General features: G+C 44.8%; 1 protein-coding gene across 2 annotated transcripts in view; it reads left to right on the top strand.

Annotated features, from left to right (window-relative positions):
• Nucleotides 1-9586, top strand: part of midn (midnolin) — a 29500-nt gene extending 19914 nt beyond the window's left edge. For both annotated transcript variants that reach the window (XM_036555313.1, XM_036555323.1), the window contains one exon: nucleotides 5767-9586. In XM_036555313.1, the coding sequence (XP_036411206.1) occupies nucleotides 5767-6029 (263 nt within the window). In that variant the 3' untranslated portion in view covers nucleotides 6030-9586. The remainder of the gene's footprint in view (nucleotides 1-5766) is intronic.
• The last annotated feature ends 6160 nt before the right edge of the window (nucleotides 9587-15746 follow it).

Consider the following 15746-nt stretch of genomic DNA (forward strand, 5'->3'; position numbering starts at 1 on the left):
TATTGGAATATTGGTGGTGCCTTATCTCTGAGAACATGCAGCACCTGCTTTTCATAAGAGTTTCATTCTTTGCAGAAGCCAGGTCACATCTGACTACTAGAACAAACTGCACTTTGGAGACTTGAGCATGATGATTTACCTAGACATACAACAGGCTCTTGAAAATGTCACATAGCAGTGCTATCTCCCAAGTGCCCTCACCCTCGAAGCTGCTATCCTATATGTGGGGAGGTAGGCATAAGGAGTGGGGGGTGGGGCCCGGTTCACCCCTTGATGCGGACTGAAATTCAGATGGTCTTCGTGAGTTGGCAGCCTGTTCAAAACATTTGGTGGTGGCGAGCTCTGATCTTTGTGCGGGAGGCCGCGGAAAGGGAGCAACAGGAACGGGGAGGGGCGAGGGAAGAGGAGGGCTGCGAGCCGAATTCCTGCGCTCAATGGGACCCCTCAGCCCCCTGCTCAGCCCTGGCCTTTGTCTGCACGGTCTGGCCAAGCAGCCGCACGGGGCACCAGGCTGGGGCATTGTGGGGCTGGGAGAGAGCCTCCAGGCCAGAGGATTAGCGGTGGCTTTAAGACCCACACCCTTTGCAGCTGCTGATTGCAACAGAAAGAAAAAGGGAATAAAATGCATTCTGGAAAAGGGAGTGAGGGGGGGGGGGGGGGGGGGGGGGTGCGTGCGCTTTCTTTTTGCCTCTCTCCTCCTCCCTCTCATCTCCTCGCTATCTGTCAGGTCAGGTTAGCTTAGTTTAGGCGTGGGCCGAGGCAGGCAGGGTGGAGCTGTATGCCGAGAAAGAGGGATGCAGAAGGGTGTGGAGGGGGGGGGTGTTGATTTCTTTTCATCACTTGTCTAATCCACCCAAAAGCAAATGACCTTGGGTGCTACCAGCATTCACTTGGATAAGACAGCTATGTGGAGGCTTTGAAACCCTCTCACTTTTGTCTACTCTTGCCTTTCACTCAAAGTGCAAACAATGTCAGGGCTCGCCACCCTTTATCGAAATGCATGTCTCCTCCTTCAGCCCGCGCTCTCTGCCAGCGCCTGCCTGACCTAATGCCCTCGGCTCTCACCCCATGGCAGGCCTGACCTGCCAAGCAAAGGGCGGTGTGAATAATTCAGTTACGAGTGCGGCTGGGATGTCGTCGAACATGTAAAGCACCTGGAGCGGGTGATGCAGCGCGGAGCAGCGGTCACAGACCTGCTCTGCCGGGCGCCGCGATAGGGCACCCTTCATTACTCGAAAACACGCGTGTGACTTTGTGGTACAATCGTTTAAGGGCAGGGGCTGCCCATTTAAGCCCACAGGGATTATGTTACCCTTTCATTCTGTATCAAAACAGAGATGTCAGTTTGACTGCCCTCATATCTTATCTTTTATTTTCCTTTTTCGCCCTTCTTGCCCTTACCTTCTGGAAGGAGTCCAGATGGCAGTACACAATGGCTGCCTTGTGCTGCCTGCCCACTTCCAGCTCTTATTTCCCTTGTGGCTGAGCTGGCCCATGGCCCAGTCCTCCAGGAATGGTAGCCTGTTGGATCAGGCTGCAGTGCTACCTAGTGATCTCTGATCTGTGAATGCCACGGCTGTGATTGGCTGGCTGTCAGTGTACCATGTCAACAGGGAAAATGGCTATATGCCATGGTGCTAGCAATGGGACACAGAATGAGAATTTAATGTGCTGCAAGGAAGAGGTAAAAAAAACAGAGGTGCATTTGTTTATGGTAATTAATATCATTGGCGTCCCTGAAGGCTTTTGACATAACGCAGGGGTGACACTGACATAACACTAATAATGTCTAGGTCAAAACATTGGAGATTGACACAGACCTTTCCAGAGCTCAGGGGAAGGAAAATAACTTGCACGTGGCAAGCTTTAATAAGAGTCTTTAGAAACAAGCATGGCCTCTGAGTGAAGAAAGCCTGACCTTCTCCTTCCGCCACAGAATTGGTGCCTAAATGCCCAGCAAGCATGGTGCTTTCTGAGATCACAAGAAATATTAACAGAGACAGACGACAACGTGGGGGGAAAAAAAGCAAAAGACTGCCGCTCATTAAGCAGATCTTTAAGGGATCAATGATGAGAGAATCTCATTTAATCTCCCCTACATCTGTAGTTCGGCTATTTCCCTCTTGCAGGGAGCGTGCCGTCCCTCAGCCTCTGTGCTGACTCTGGGAGGCCGGGCTGACAGACCCATTGATTCGTCATAGATCTCCGTGCTCAGCCACTTGCTCCCCCCCCCGCCTCTCCTTACATGAGGTGCTCCGCCGCCACAGCTGCGTTCAGGGAAAAAAACAGATTCAGATTCTCAGACGCGGCCGCGCGTGTCTGACTGGCGCGATGGACGCGTCTGAAGGATGCGGTGAGGGCTGAGGTGAGGGCAGCGTGGCAGGGTGGAGCCACGGGGCTCCAGAGGCTTCTCTGCAGTGTCCCTTTGTCCCCTCGGAATCATCACCCCTCCGTCCCCTTTGTCACCCGGCTGTGCCGTGACACCGAGGTGAGGGCGGGCCGGCCTCCCGGTCACGAGGCGCTGAGAGAGAGAGGGAGAGAGAGAGGGAGAGAGAGAGGGAGAGGCCAGGTGTGCTTCTATTGTGCGGGTTGTATGGCTGTGGGAGGAGCGGCGTGTCTCTTTGTGTGGTCTTTGCAGTCCTGCGGTTCATGTCAGTGCCCTCAGCGCGTGTTGGTGCACGTGTGCCGGGCCTGAAAGCACCCTCTGAGTGCTGAGCTGCAGCGTTGGAGCTTTCAGAGGGGAGCAGCGGTGTGTGGAAGTGGGGACACTGAGCTCAAGGAGGAGGGCTGAACATTAAAGCGGTAGGGGACAGGGGTGGGGGGAAGGGAGCCCTTATTTTTCTCCCTTACATCCAAAGACGGTCACAGTGTGGCGTTTCATTGCCGATTTCCCTGTCCATGACCCCTCCCTTACTTTGGCCGCCAATTTATTAACCTCTGTCTTTGATTACCACTGTAAAAAGGTCCTCTGTGATCTGTGTGTGCATGGGTGGGGTGCTGTTGCCGGCTTGCCGAGGAATCTGTTAGGTGCGTGTGAGCGCCGGGCGAGGGAGAGGCGGAGCTGTTCTCCCTGCTGGTGTGTGTGTGTCGTGTCTCTCCAGCCCAGCCCCCACCCATGCGGACAGACTGCGCTGTGGCGAGCCCGCGCCTCCCCGCTGAAGAGCTGCGCGCGAGACCAGCCAGCTCTGCCACTCGCCTTTAGACTAATAATAGTCTTTCGCAATAAACATAGGCTGGAGTCCCTCTGGGGCGCCGCGCTCATCAGAGCAGCTCGGGCGGTGACGCTCTGCTGTTAATGAATGAGCGCGTCCGCAAGGCCGGGCCCGGCTCTCGGCTCATTCCCCCGGCCCTGCCAAGCCAAAGGGAGCACGGCCGGGCTTCATTCAGAGCCAGGCCTCTCAGACCGTTTGAGGCCGGGCCCAGCTTTCCTCCACAGGGAGTGGGTTGGAGCAGGGCAGGGAAAACCAGCCCTCCTCTGCCAGATATCGTAGCTTTTCAGTGAAGGCAAAGTGTGACCATCCCCTGGTTGTGAGGACCTCCGTCACTCACTCGGCCTGCGTTGTCGTTGCAAAGATTGCTCAAATTGCTTTTTACAGTATCCATGCCATGCCGCTAATGAGGCACTTCAGGTTCTCCTTTGTGGTGAGTGGGCGTTTTGGCCAGCCCCCCCCCCCCCCCAACCCCCCCCCCCCCCCACAGAAGCTCCCCCAGGGGCCCCAAGGTGAAGGAGCACCCTAGGTTTGTCTCCGTAGCCATGGTGAGCGTGGTATTTAGAGCCTGGCTGGAGGAGAATCCTGCTTTACAAATGAGTGTGAGAGCTGGAGAGTTCTTCTAATTGAAAGGAGACTTGTAACAGCTTGGTTTGGGGGTGGTTGAACAGAGTGGGTGCATGGGGAGGGGAAGGGGGGGGTTTACTGGCAACAAAGCCCTTCTCTCACTGTACAAGAGCGAAATTCAGGAAGCTCAGCAACGTTCTTATTATGGAAACATGAGGCCTCTTTTCACCTGGAGTGAGCTTCTGCACTGACAGATTAGACGCCTCATATTTTATTAGTGCATTTCTAATCAACACATATGTAAGGTGTGATAATCTAGAGACTTAACACTGCTTTCATTCTATTAAATATGAGTAATTATTACTGTCTAGCTGCAGAGCATGTGCCTTTTTGCTTTATTCATAACTGCAGTACCGATTGCAGAGACTGCGGTCCATGCAGGGCGTATTTTCCTGTGAAGGGTCATCCAGCTCAGACGGGTTGCTTAATTAAGGGAAAAGGGGAATTAAGCCCACACGAATGACTGGACTCCGTTCTGATGCTGAGGATGGTGGATCAGGAAACCGCTGCCCATGTTCCATCCTCCACCCTTTGTACCCACTCTAACCCCTCCAGGCCAGCTGCACAGGGTGGGATTCCTCAGAGCTACCCTTTACCTCCACCCCAACCCGCCTGTCCCTTTAAGAGCTGCTGCCCTGTGGGCTGGGGGTCAGTGAGCACAGAGCAGTAAGCAGCAGCAGTAAAAAAAGGGTAAAAAAAAAAAAAAAAGCCCAGCTCTCTTCGCTTACAATTTCCATTCGCTTGCATTTTCTATTGAAAGCCAATAGCAGTGTCCTCGCCTGGAGATGGATGGCTGCACTAGAGCTAAGGTTTAATCAATAGGTCTTTTTAATTTGCCATCGATCCATGTTAAAAGCTGCTGCTTGCTGCTGCTGCTGGTGTGTGTTTGTGTGTGTGTGTGTGTGTGCGTGTGTGCGTGCGTGTGCGTGTGTGTGTGCGCGCGTATTTGTGTGTTTGTGTGTGTGTATATGTATAAGAGGGAGACTATGCTTGGGATTATTGACATACCAGTCCTTATTTAATTATTTAATTCTGGGACTGATACTAATGGAGCTAGCTAATAGATTGTGGTTGCTTTCCTTTCCTTTCAGCCTCCTGAATATATTTCTAAATGAAATTAAGGCTGGACTGTGTTGTGTGGCCGGGCACTTGATGGCCTGAGAGGTTCTCCCTAGAGCCCTTTTCTTAAAGGGGCCGATGCCTGCCCCTGCTTTTGCGGCTTTCATGCAGTGTTGGCCCCTCTTTGTGTTCCCCCACACGTTGGTTTCCTGGGCGCAATGACTCAACTCAATATCTCACTTGATATTGAGATTCAGAACTGGAGAGGACCAGTCTAAGATGGACCTCATGCTTTGATTCCATGTTGCCCTCAGCTGAAATTTTGGCATTTTTGATAGCTAAAGCTCTCCAAGGCTTCGGGGGTATCGGTGCCATTGGTTCTCTTGTCGAAGCTTGCCCAGCCCTGTGTGTGTCCCCTTCAGCCCCTCTGGGATCTCAAGGGCACTTCCATCCTGACTTGGCTGTGTGTTTGCTCCATGATAAGGAAAGGCCAGGAGGCCACATTGTGTGGAGTCCACATGCAGAGAAAAGCCTGTGAGAATATATTAATGGAGGACCTTTGGTGGAAATGCAGAGCATCCATTTGAGAATGCCAGCGTTGTCTCTCAAATCTTGGTTTGTTTATCCTCTGATTGCCCTGAGATGACACTGCAGGCCCATGCAGAAAACCGTGTGTGCTCTGTCTCCTCCAAAGACCCACGGGCCTCTGTCTCCCAATGAACTAATGCACCTTGTAGTAAACTAAGGCTGTCGTTTACAAAATGCCTTTCAACACTAGTAAGGTAGCAAGAGTGCGCGTTATTGATGGAGAAATGGCAGATGGGCTGTGCCTCCCTCTGACTGCGCTTTTCCCCCTCTCCCTGCTCCCCAGGTGACCGGCTGCGGCAGACGGAGAACCGCGCGACGCGCTGCAAGGTGGAGCGGCTGCAGCTCCTGATGCAGCAGAAGAGGCTGCGCCGGAAGGCCCGCCGTGACTCCCGCGCGCCGTACCAGTGGCTGCCCAACCGCAAGTCGGGCCGCAGCAACAGCAACAGCAGCGTGTCCAGCGAGGGCTCCCTGGACCTGGACTTCGAGGACTCGGTGTGGAAGCCCGACGTCAAGGCCGACATGAAGTCGGAGTTCGTCATGGCGTAACGGTACACGGAGGAAGAGGGGGGACCAGGAGGCACGCGAGACACAAGAAGAGAGTGTGCTGAAAAGAGGGACAGAGAGAGGAAGCAAACAGACTGATGCCCATCGATGAGCATTAACGACCCACGTTTCCTCACTCCCTGTGACAAAAATGACACTTGTCACACAAGGTTCCCACTTGATATTCATGTTGTCTTGTCCTGTCCTCCGCAGCCTCTTTTGTTGGAGAAAAAAAAGAAAAAAAAAAAAAGAAAAAAAAACAGGTGTTGATGTTTGGACTTGAATAGGACTTTATAAGACTACAATTTAGCATAAAAAAGACTACAAATATGTCCTGCCTTACAGAAACTGAATATGGCAGTCTTCAGAGGTGGTGGTGTGTTTTTTTTTTTTTTTTTTAAAATATTTCCAAGGAGAACTCTGGATGGAAATCCACACTGGACTCTGTGGCGGGACTGTGGGAGGCAGCAGCCTCTGTGTACTGTAGAGAAAAGAGGCAGGCCCTTGTCCTGCGGCCACCCCCTAGACTCTTATAATGGGCATTCTAGGTTTCACATTCACCTACCAGAATCAAGTCATTTCTAAGAAGGTATCTTTTTCATTTTTTAACTATTATTTTTTTCTAAACAAATATGTAGCATTCTTCACAAAGCATTCAGGTTTTCAAAAAAATCTAAACAAAACGAAAGGTGTTTAATTTGCACATTTTTATGATTTTTCAAACAGCTGGGTTACAGAGTGTGAGGGGGGAGGGGGAGGAGGTCTTGGCAGCAACAGCTTCAGACAGAGGGACAAAGTGGACAATGAAACTAAAACAGAAGAAGAGGAACATTCAACACAGATGTTTGTTTGGGATCACAAAAATGTATCTGTTAACAGCAACCTCAGTAATGCAGGTTATAAATAGGAATAATAAATGAATAAACAAAATGAATAATTAATGGAAAGTGCTTTAGAAGGTTGTAAAATCATGCTTTTAAATATATATGAAAAAAATCTCTATTTTTTGTTTTACTTTTTTATCGGCTGTTTTCAAAAAACAGTAACCCAATATGGCTTGGGTCAAGCCATTAATGAAATGAGTAGTTAACTAATGTGTTCATTCAATCATCCATTAATTCATTCACGCATGAATCTCCACCTTCATCAGCGAAAAAACGGCGTGCACCCACCTAACATGTCAAATTGTCTCGATTACAGCCCATCTATTGAACTTTCTTTTTAGAGTGAATGTGGTGTGCGTGTGTGTGCGTGTGTGTGCGTGTGTGTGCGTGTGTGTGCGTGTGTGTGCGTGTGTGTGCGTGCGTGTGCGTGGATGTGGGTGGGGGACAGCAGTATGGACATACAAGCGTGTGTTCCACACATAACATTACATTAGACATTACAGCCATCACTGCCAACCTACTCCCTGTCATTCAACTACCTAACAAACCAGAACATTTTCTCTCAGATTTGAGCTCACAGGATCTCTTAAAATGATATACGTATAATTCACTCTTCTTTACACAAGTTTGCCTGTTAATATTTTGTGTTTTTCCCCAAGAAATGCAGTGTAATTGATTATGGCTTTTCTGAAAAATGAAAGAAACTGGTGGACTTGAGTCCACTCAGTGTCTGGGTTACATTGGAAAAATGTGGGGTGTGGGCCATCCTTGTCTTATTGTACATTGCATTTCCATCCCTCCTTCCAGGACTGTGATCACACACATTTACCACCCATCCTTGTCACAGTATCAGATTATTCATTCTCTAATTTGATTTGAAAGGAAGAGTAGGAGAGGGCTGAAATTGCAAGAAGGGAACTCAAATCCAATTATATTGATCAGTGCCTCCAGATGTAGTTTCACTTACATATCGGATTGGACCTTTGACAGACGAAGAATTGTGCTGCTACATAGGATTTTCTTTTATGGGGAATAGTGATTTTTCTTTGCATGCAAAAGTATGAATTATCTTTGAACACTAGAGTTTGGACAAAGTAATACAAGTTCATATGACGGTGTGGTGCTGAGAGAAGGATGTTAAAAGTGCATGCTTTTTGGAAAAAAAATGAGAAGAAATGTGCTGCTGTTTTTGATATGAATTTTAGCAGTATCTTGCAATGTATTCTCAACATGTTCAAAACCAACCAACGAACCAAAAAGAGATGAAGTAAGACAGGACTCGTATCTTGCTCACTCTGAACATTCCTCAACTGTGACAATGAGCAGAGAACAACTGATAGCCACTTTCTCACCGACTGCTGGCGTTTTCCTCTCCCATTCCCCACACTGCAAGAAGAATCCTTTCAGTGAGCCCATTAACGGCCGGTAGACTGAAATGTTCAGCAAGCTGCACGTGGAAAACCAGGAAACCATTCAGACCATCTATTTTTCCACTGACTCCATAAAGCGTTTTTTCTTAAATGTGTCAACATGTACCACACTTGCACTCGCAGTTTGCAGTGAGAGATTACCTGCTAGAAGGCAAACCTCATCTTTTGTTAAGTGGCCTTATCTTTCACGAAATGAAACACACAGGGGTTGGGGGAGGTAGAGGTAGGGACCTTTTTTTTTTTTGAAGCAAGTGTTCCATTTTATCATAACACCACTCTCACTGAAATTTTGGGCACCTCTTTGTGCTTCTAGCAGGTGGAGTCAATGTATTATATCAAGGCTTCTGTGCCTTAAAATGTTGCCCTGCAGTGAGAGTCAAATATGAAATGACGGTATACACATCCCCACTATGAACAAATAACTCCCTCCAAGTGATTTAAGGCGGTCTAATGATATTTGACAGAATTGTGGAGTGGTGATCATTAGGCAGCATTGCTCTGCTGAGCCTGAGGGTGAGAATGTGGAGGACATGAGTGATTGTGTCTCTTTACAAATCAGAAAATTTGTGTTGTATCTCGATCTTTGTCTTCCCATTTTGCCATCTTGTTCCCATCTTTGTTAAAGGCCATTTTTGTACTTGAAACCCCACTCTGTCCTGCCACCAACAAGCTGAGAAGCAACAAATTAACAAAAAGATTAAAAAAAAAAACAAAAAAAAACTGAGGACGTTTTGACTGCAGTGCTATGGCAACAAAGTGCCCCGACTCTGAATGGAGGCGTCCTCTGAGGACATGTGACAACATGCACTTCCTGTCTCCTTGGATACATGTTAAAGGACAATTTTTCCCAGATTTTATTTAATTTTTATATATGTATGAAATATACTCTGTGTGTGCCTCACTTATGTGTGAAATTTCAAAGACAAAAAGATAATATGGGTTGAAGTGTAGGGAAAAAAGGGGTGGGGGGCATTTCCAAACCAGTTTGTTGGTGGAGTGATTACATGTTCTGATCACCTCATTTAAGTTGCCTGTTCTTTCTTGTAGCCAGCCATTTAAAATAATAACACGAGTCAAAATACAATTTACAATGTTATAGCTATAGACCGGTGTAGCACATGTGTGACTGTATTAATTTATGAAACCAAAATGGTAACTGTGAATTACGTATTTCTTTGTGCATTTTTTAGTGGGAGAAGGTGGCTAAGGCCTAGCCAAGGTTAATGCAATGTCCTATTTTGTTTTTTGGTGGACTATAATGGAAATCAACAGTTTCCAAAAAAAAAATAAAATAAAAAATAATATAAATATATTTTTTTTCTTAAGCAATACATTTCAGTGTGACTTGTGATAGAACCTTTTTCTTTTTTTAGGTAATAAATTGAAAAGAAAAAAACTTAAAGCCAGTATTTGGAATGTCCTTTTTTCTGTTTGTATGAATCTTTATGAAAGTAATGTTGAGGATGATACTTTGGAAGTGTTTGAAAGATCGTAAGTTATGTGAAAATGTATCTTTCAGTGGCTTGCAGTTTCTGTTACCATTTTACTCAAGGGATTCACCCCTGTTCTTAGCCTGACTGCTTGCAGTCCTGTTGTGAGAGAGGAAACAGCACTTTCAACTGAATTTTTACAGAAAAGGTGTCATTGTTCTCAAATATGTCAGTGGGGGTAAACATCAGTTAACAACAACCTACAATGCGTATTGACTGTAATTTCAGCAACAATTCATGTAAAGCAGTATAGATTAAGATATTATATGTAAGCAAGATAATGCTTGTATTGGCTGAAACTGACAGGAATAATGGAATTTTAAAAAAGCGGGAGCAATGTATGCATATGTATTTATATGTTAAGCATATGAGGTCTGAATGGTGCAGAATGATTAAGATTAGCAAGCAAGGCTAGGATCAAACAGCAAGTGGCCCAATGGGACTGGATGAAGAGAAACATGGAAGCAAAGACAATAGGAATTAAGCAGCAGAGCTCGGTATTCAGTGAGAATAATGCAGTCAATTGATCAGTAAGTGAATCAGTGAGTCAGTTTGTCAGTCAAATTGATTTGAATATAAAAAATGTATGGCTTCCTATCGAGTAATTTCTGAAAATGGTAATAATTTGTGTGGACCCTTTGCCATTCAGTTTTACAGACTATGCAGTTATCAACTACATACCTATATAATTTACAGATGGGTATTTTTTCAGTATTATATCTTGTATAGAGGTTCTCATTGTATTTTCACCCAGCAGGATAGTATCATGCTTACACTAGTAGTATATGCTAATTCTCCATTTTTCTTAACTTGGACTAATTCCTAAACACATGCACTCCTGGAAGGGTCACCAGTTCAGGATTACTCTGGTTGATATGAGATATGAAACAACATATTTTAACTCTACCTTTCAGTTTAAGATAGCGGGAATGACCTAAATATAAACTGTGTAATACATTCCATCAATCTATGAATGAGAACGTTCAAAAAAATGAATTATGAGCAATATGATCCACAGAGAGGATAAGGAGAAAAAACAGAAGCAGACTCAGAACAGATTCTCAGTGGACTCCAATAGTGAAAGACGGTTGTGAGAACCTCTTCAGGAATGTGATCATTGCAAAAAAAAAGGAAGGTGACGAGGAGAACTAATCATGAGCAGCACCAGAAAGTCCTCTATATGTCATGTAGAAAAAGCAGAAGAGCATGAGAGGTCATGAAGAAAAAAAATAAATCTATGTGAATCCTCAGGTACTGTTAGAGTCACAGTTTAAGTTCTGTATGAAGAACAGAGCAAAACTGATTAGCTTCACAAAACAATTGCCAAGGAAAGGAAAAATGGGGCATATTTTTCCTTATTCATCTTTAGACCAATGTATAAATATATAGGACACTTGTAAATCCTGCATTTGCAAGTGTAGCCTGAAGTCCTTATTTAACTATTATAATGGTAGGATACAATGTTCATGCAAACTTTAAATGCTAGAGTTCACAGTTGAAAAGACACCTGGGCATATCTTGAGCAGCAGCGTCTCTCCAACCAGGTGTGTGCACCACCAGTGTAACTGTCTGTGGCTTCTGGCTTTCACTGACATTTACACATTTCATGTCAGAGCACCTGAGAGACCCAGCTTTATAAAATAAGCAGCAAGCCTCTCTGAGGTAAAATAAAGTTCTGAAAAAGCAGGAGTTAATTCTCTTATGATCATTTCACATTCACCAATTTCAACAAACCAGGTTTTTCATAGAAATGCAAATATGATTTCACCCTGCAAAATTTCTGAAATTCTTCTTTGTTCTGATGGCAAGTAGATAGAGTGATCACCAGTAAGCTGGGACTGCAATTGCTTTAAGAGGCTGTTAGGTCAGACTTGTCTTTTTCATTACGTGGTACGTGTACAGTAATAGTACTACTTCAGCTTGACGAATTTCCCAGAACAGAGAGCCATTTCTGCTCTGATCTCGCAAACCTCTGCCTCCACATGTCTAACTGGTAAACGAGAAACACACATCTATGTGTGCATGTGTGTATCTGAAACGAAACTGAGAGCGAGGGACCGGAGACAAGGCTGTGCTGACAGAGACCGTGGCTTTAACCACAAACTGAAAATCCTAATAGTCTGGTATGAGGAAAGGCTGAAATGGCGCTGGTGTGTCACTGCTGTAATTGGGGTCATAGGTTGACAGAGCTCTGCTGTGGCCCCATATGTGATGACACTACCAGAAAACCTGATAAGCAAATATTCGCTTTTACTAAATAACGGCAAAGAAATGTCATTTTGTATTTGTGTTTGCACTAGTCAAGAGCGATGGAGTAGGTTAAAATGGACCTCTTTTGTATATGAATAATCATACATAGGATAAATAGAAAATATTGCATCTCCAGCATCACAGTCCTGTAATAATTTTGAAAGCAGTAAGACAGTTGAACATATTTGGATTAGCGCATTTGAGCTCAAATCCTCTTGTGTACAAATGGCGCTGCAGTTCCTGTAACTGGAAAAACACTGCATGTTGTTTGTTCTTGTTTTTTTTTTCTGTACAGAAATAAAAGAATGGTGATTTGTTTCACAGATAACAGAGGATATTTATGCAGCTGTGTGCTGAATTGGACTTTTGCACCTCTCCAGGCTGCGCCCTCTCCCTTTCCCACTTTGTCACGCACTGTACAGATTGGGAGTGTGCCAGCTGTCCCCTCTCATCAATTAAAATGGACCCACCACACTCACCTCTTCAGACAAGGTCTCATGTGACAGGATGGAAAAGCTATAGATTTGTGGCGGCTATAGGAGTCTAGTCATCAAGAGCAATACACTAAATCTGGAGGTAGGATTCAAACAAAGTTAACAGTGTTAACTCCACACTCTTTTGGCACATTGCTCCACACAATGTAATACTCCAAGGTTAGTTTCTGAGCATCTCTGCTTCCACAAAGAAAGCGGGTTAGTTACAGCCACCAGTGCTACAGATAATGCAGAACTGTCAGTGGATAACAGCCCTTGGAGAATACCCCTCTTCAGCTGATCACTTTGTTGCTGTAAACACTTGTCTGCTGTTGTTATTGCGGTTGCATTCCCTTAGCATACAGTGTAACCCCTCTCCTCATGCTAAGGACGTTGTGGTTGTTCACAGTTTTACAGTTTTACTGCATTTGAGACTTTGCCTTTTGCTGCGCTGCAGACTTTTTTTCAGAGCGCTCTTTCTCTTCTTCTTTCGAGTAAAAGAGCAGAACTGTTGCTCTGTCTCGCTCTGGTGACCTTCACCAGCTGCGAAGAAGTGGAGCATGCTTCCTCTGTTTGAGCAAGCCCACCGAGCGTCCGCTCTCACTACCAGCCCTCGCCTACAAAGCTGCAGTCATTCACAGGACGGCTCAGAAATTAATAAGCAGTGGCCGCCTGCTGATTGCTCATCTCATTTACCGGCCATGACACAGGACCTCCTCTAACCTCCCTGTGATGCAGCACGGTGTAGGTGGGGCGTCATTCAGATGCACTTGCCATGTTGCTCTAATTAGTACCTGTCTAACACAATTGCATTATGCACTAACCCTCCGAAGTGAAAATGCCTGCTGGATAAATGACGTGATTTATTATGCTCCTCTCAAAAGGCCATGGCATCGTTTTTGTGTCACTTTTAACAGGTGTCAGTTCAGAGGGCTCTAGCCCTTCTCTGCATTGTAGTTCCCGGAAAATCTCCCCACAGCAAATGTGCTAGAATGACTTCTGGAATGTCATCGCTGTAAGGAGAAACAGCTGAGGTCACTGATACTGATACTGAGACGCACTAAGCGTTGGGGCTTGCCATGTGACTGACTAAATTCAGAGGATGCCCACACCTACCACTCCCTTGCTGTCACCCAACGAGGTACAGGGGCAAAAGCACGACAAGATTCTTTCTTAATGCAGTATTGTCCAAAATGCAGGTTTGACATTACAAAAACAGCCAGTTTCTTTATGTACATCCAGTAAAGCAACATCACATAATTTTTGTCCAATTCTAATAGCAGCAATGTATCTGCATGCATGTCAGTATCAACAAAATGCCAGACTGGATGAGTGTTGCTGTCACATTCTGTTTGTGTCAGTGGAAAAAAAGTAGAAAATGTCCCACCCACGCACACTGAACGTCCTAGCTCAAAGCACTTTTTTAGGAGCTTGTGTGACTTAGTTGCACTCTGCCCAACTCAGTGACATAACAGCTGCCTACATTGCACAACCAGCTAAACCGAGGCAATTAAATTCATTCAATTCAACACAGGAATGTCTGCAACCAGAAGTTGTCTTGTAAATAATTATTTTCTAGTTCTGTTTTTGGAGTTGTCCAGAAATAATAAAACTCTTCTGATATTACTCATTCTTTTAGTTCAGTAAGGAAATATGTTACGGCCCTTTTCCCTCCAAATATGGTCAAATGGATCGATTGAAGTGAGTTAAGATTTTGGTGCTTTTAAAAGTACTGGGCAATGCAGCTCTGTGCTTTGTCCCATTCTGTGATTGAAGATGTGCCTGCTCAGTTAGTGTGTGCAGGATGTTTTATTCAAGAGGGTGTGCCAGAATATAACTGTTTATTTAAATAACATTCTAGGTTGTCTAAAGATTTACATTCCATTTGAAGGTCTTGAGAGCAGTTACAGATTAATGATGAGTGGGTGGGGTCAGAACTGGGGAGGGGCTTCACAGAGCATGCCCATCAAGATAAACTTATGTAAACCATAGCCACATACTGAACTGAATATATTTAATTTGATTTTTTAAAAAAAACTCTGCACTCACTGTTCATAAAACCCTTTTATGGTATTGTAAATACGTTTTAGTGACTTCTTGGTGCACACACAGAAACACGGTCAAAAAAAACTGAATGAACACAGGAAGCTTTACTCTGGCAGGAAGTGGGGATAGTTGCCATAGTAACAAACCAAAACCATCAGCTCTGGCTTGCCAATCTTGCTTGCTTGACGTCATTTGTAGTACAAAGACAGAGAGAAGGAGGGAGAGAGAGAGCAGCTGTTGAAGAATTAAAATAAACAAAGAGAAAGGGATTGACTTTCACATGCTCACAGAAAATTACATGAAGGTTGCCAAATGTTTTGGATCACATAAATGTCTTTGCTGCTGTCTTTCTCAAGGCAAACACAGGTATTAAATGTGTACACTAGTGAGGAAAATATACAACAAAACTGGCGTAACGGTGGTCATATTGCTGAACATGTTCAGCAGCTGTCTGACATAAATGCAAATCACCTGTCTGAAGCAAAATGAGAGGATCTTTCTCTGACAGCAGCTCTATGTAAATGTGCTGCTGTCACTGAACAACTACTGTCATTACTGACATATATGTCATTATCCACATATATACATATATTTAAAAATTGTTATCAGAAAGATATTGCTCCTTTTTGCGCAGTTTCATAATTTTTTTTTTTATCATTTAGCCAAGTTTCTTCAGAACTCAAGGAAACATTGATAAAATAAAAACACACCCTTCTTCTCAGCTAGACTGTGTTCACCCACTCTATTTTTAAAAGTAATACCATTATCTGTACATGAGATTCTGGAAAAGAGACAGAGAGAGCAGGGCATAGAGATCAGAGAGGTACCATACCGCATGTGGCACTAGCCTGCTGTCAGCAAATGAGAGCTTTTTTCTAGACAGAACAAAACTGATGAAGTCTAAACTACTCAGCTATAATAAATTGATAATTGTTAATGATTAACATTTGTGACCATCAGCTACAATGCAATGTCTTCCTGTTCCTTGACAGACCAGCTCTGAAAGTGTGCTGGTCATCAAAAAGGGAGTTTGATTTATGACTGTTTTAAGGCCTTTGTTTTAAGGCCAAGCTTATGCTCCACTAGACAGTATACTTTGAACACAGGTGTTTGTAACTAATGCTGCTGTCCTCATTTTTGTACCTCA

The sequence above is a fragment of the Megalops cyprinoides genome, chromosome 2 (genome assembly GCF_013368585.1).
Source record: "Megalops cyprinoides isolate fMegCyp1 chromosome 2, fMegCyp1.pri, whole genome shotgun sequence".
Classification (NCBI taxonomy): Eukaryota; Metazoa; Chordata; class Actinopteri; order Elopiformes; family Megalopidae; genus Megalops; species Megalops cyprinoides.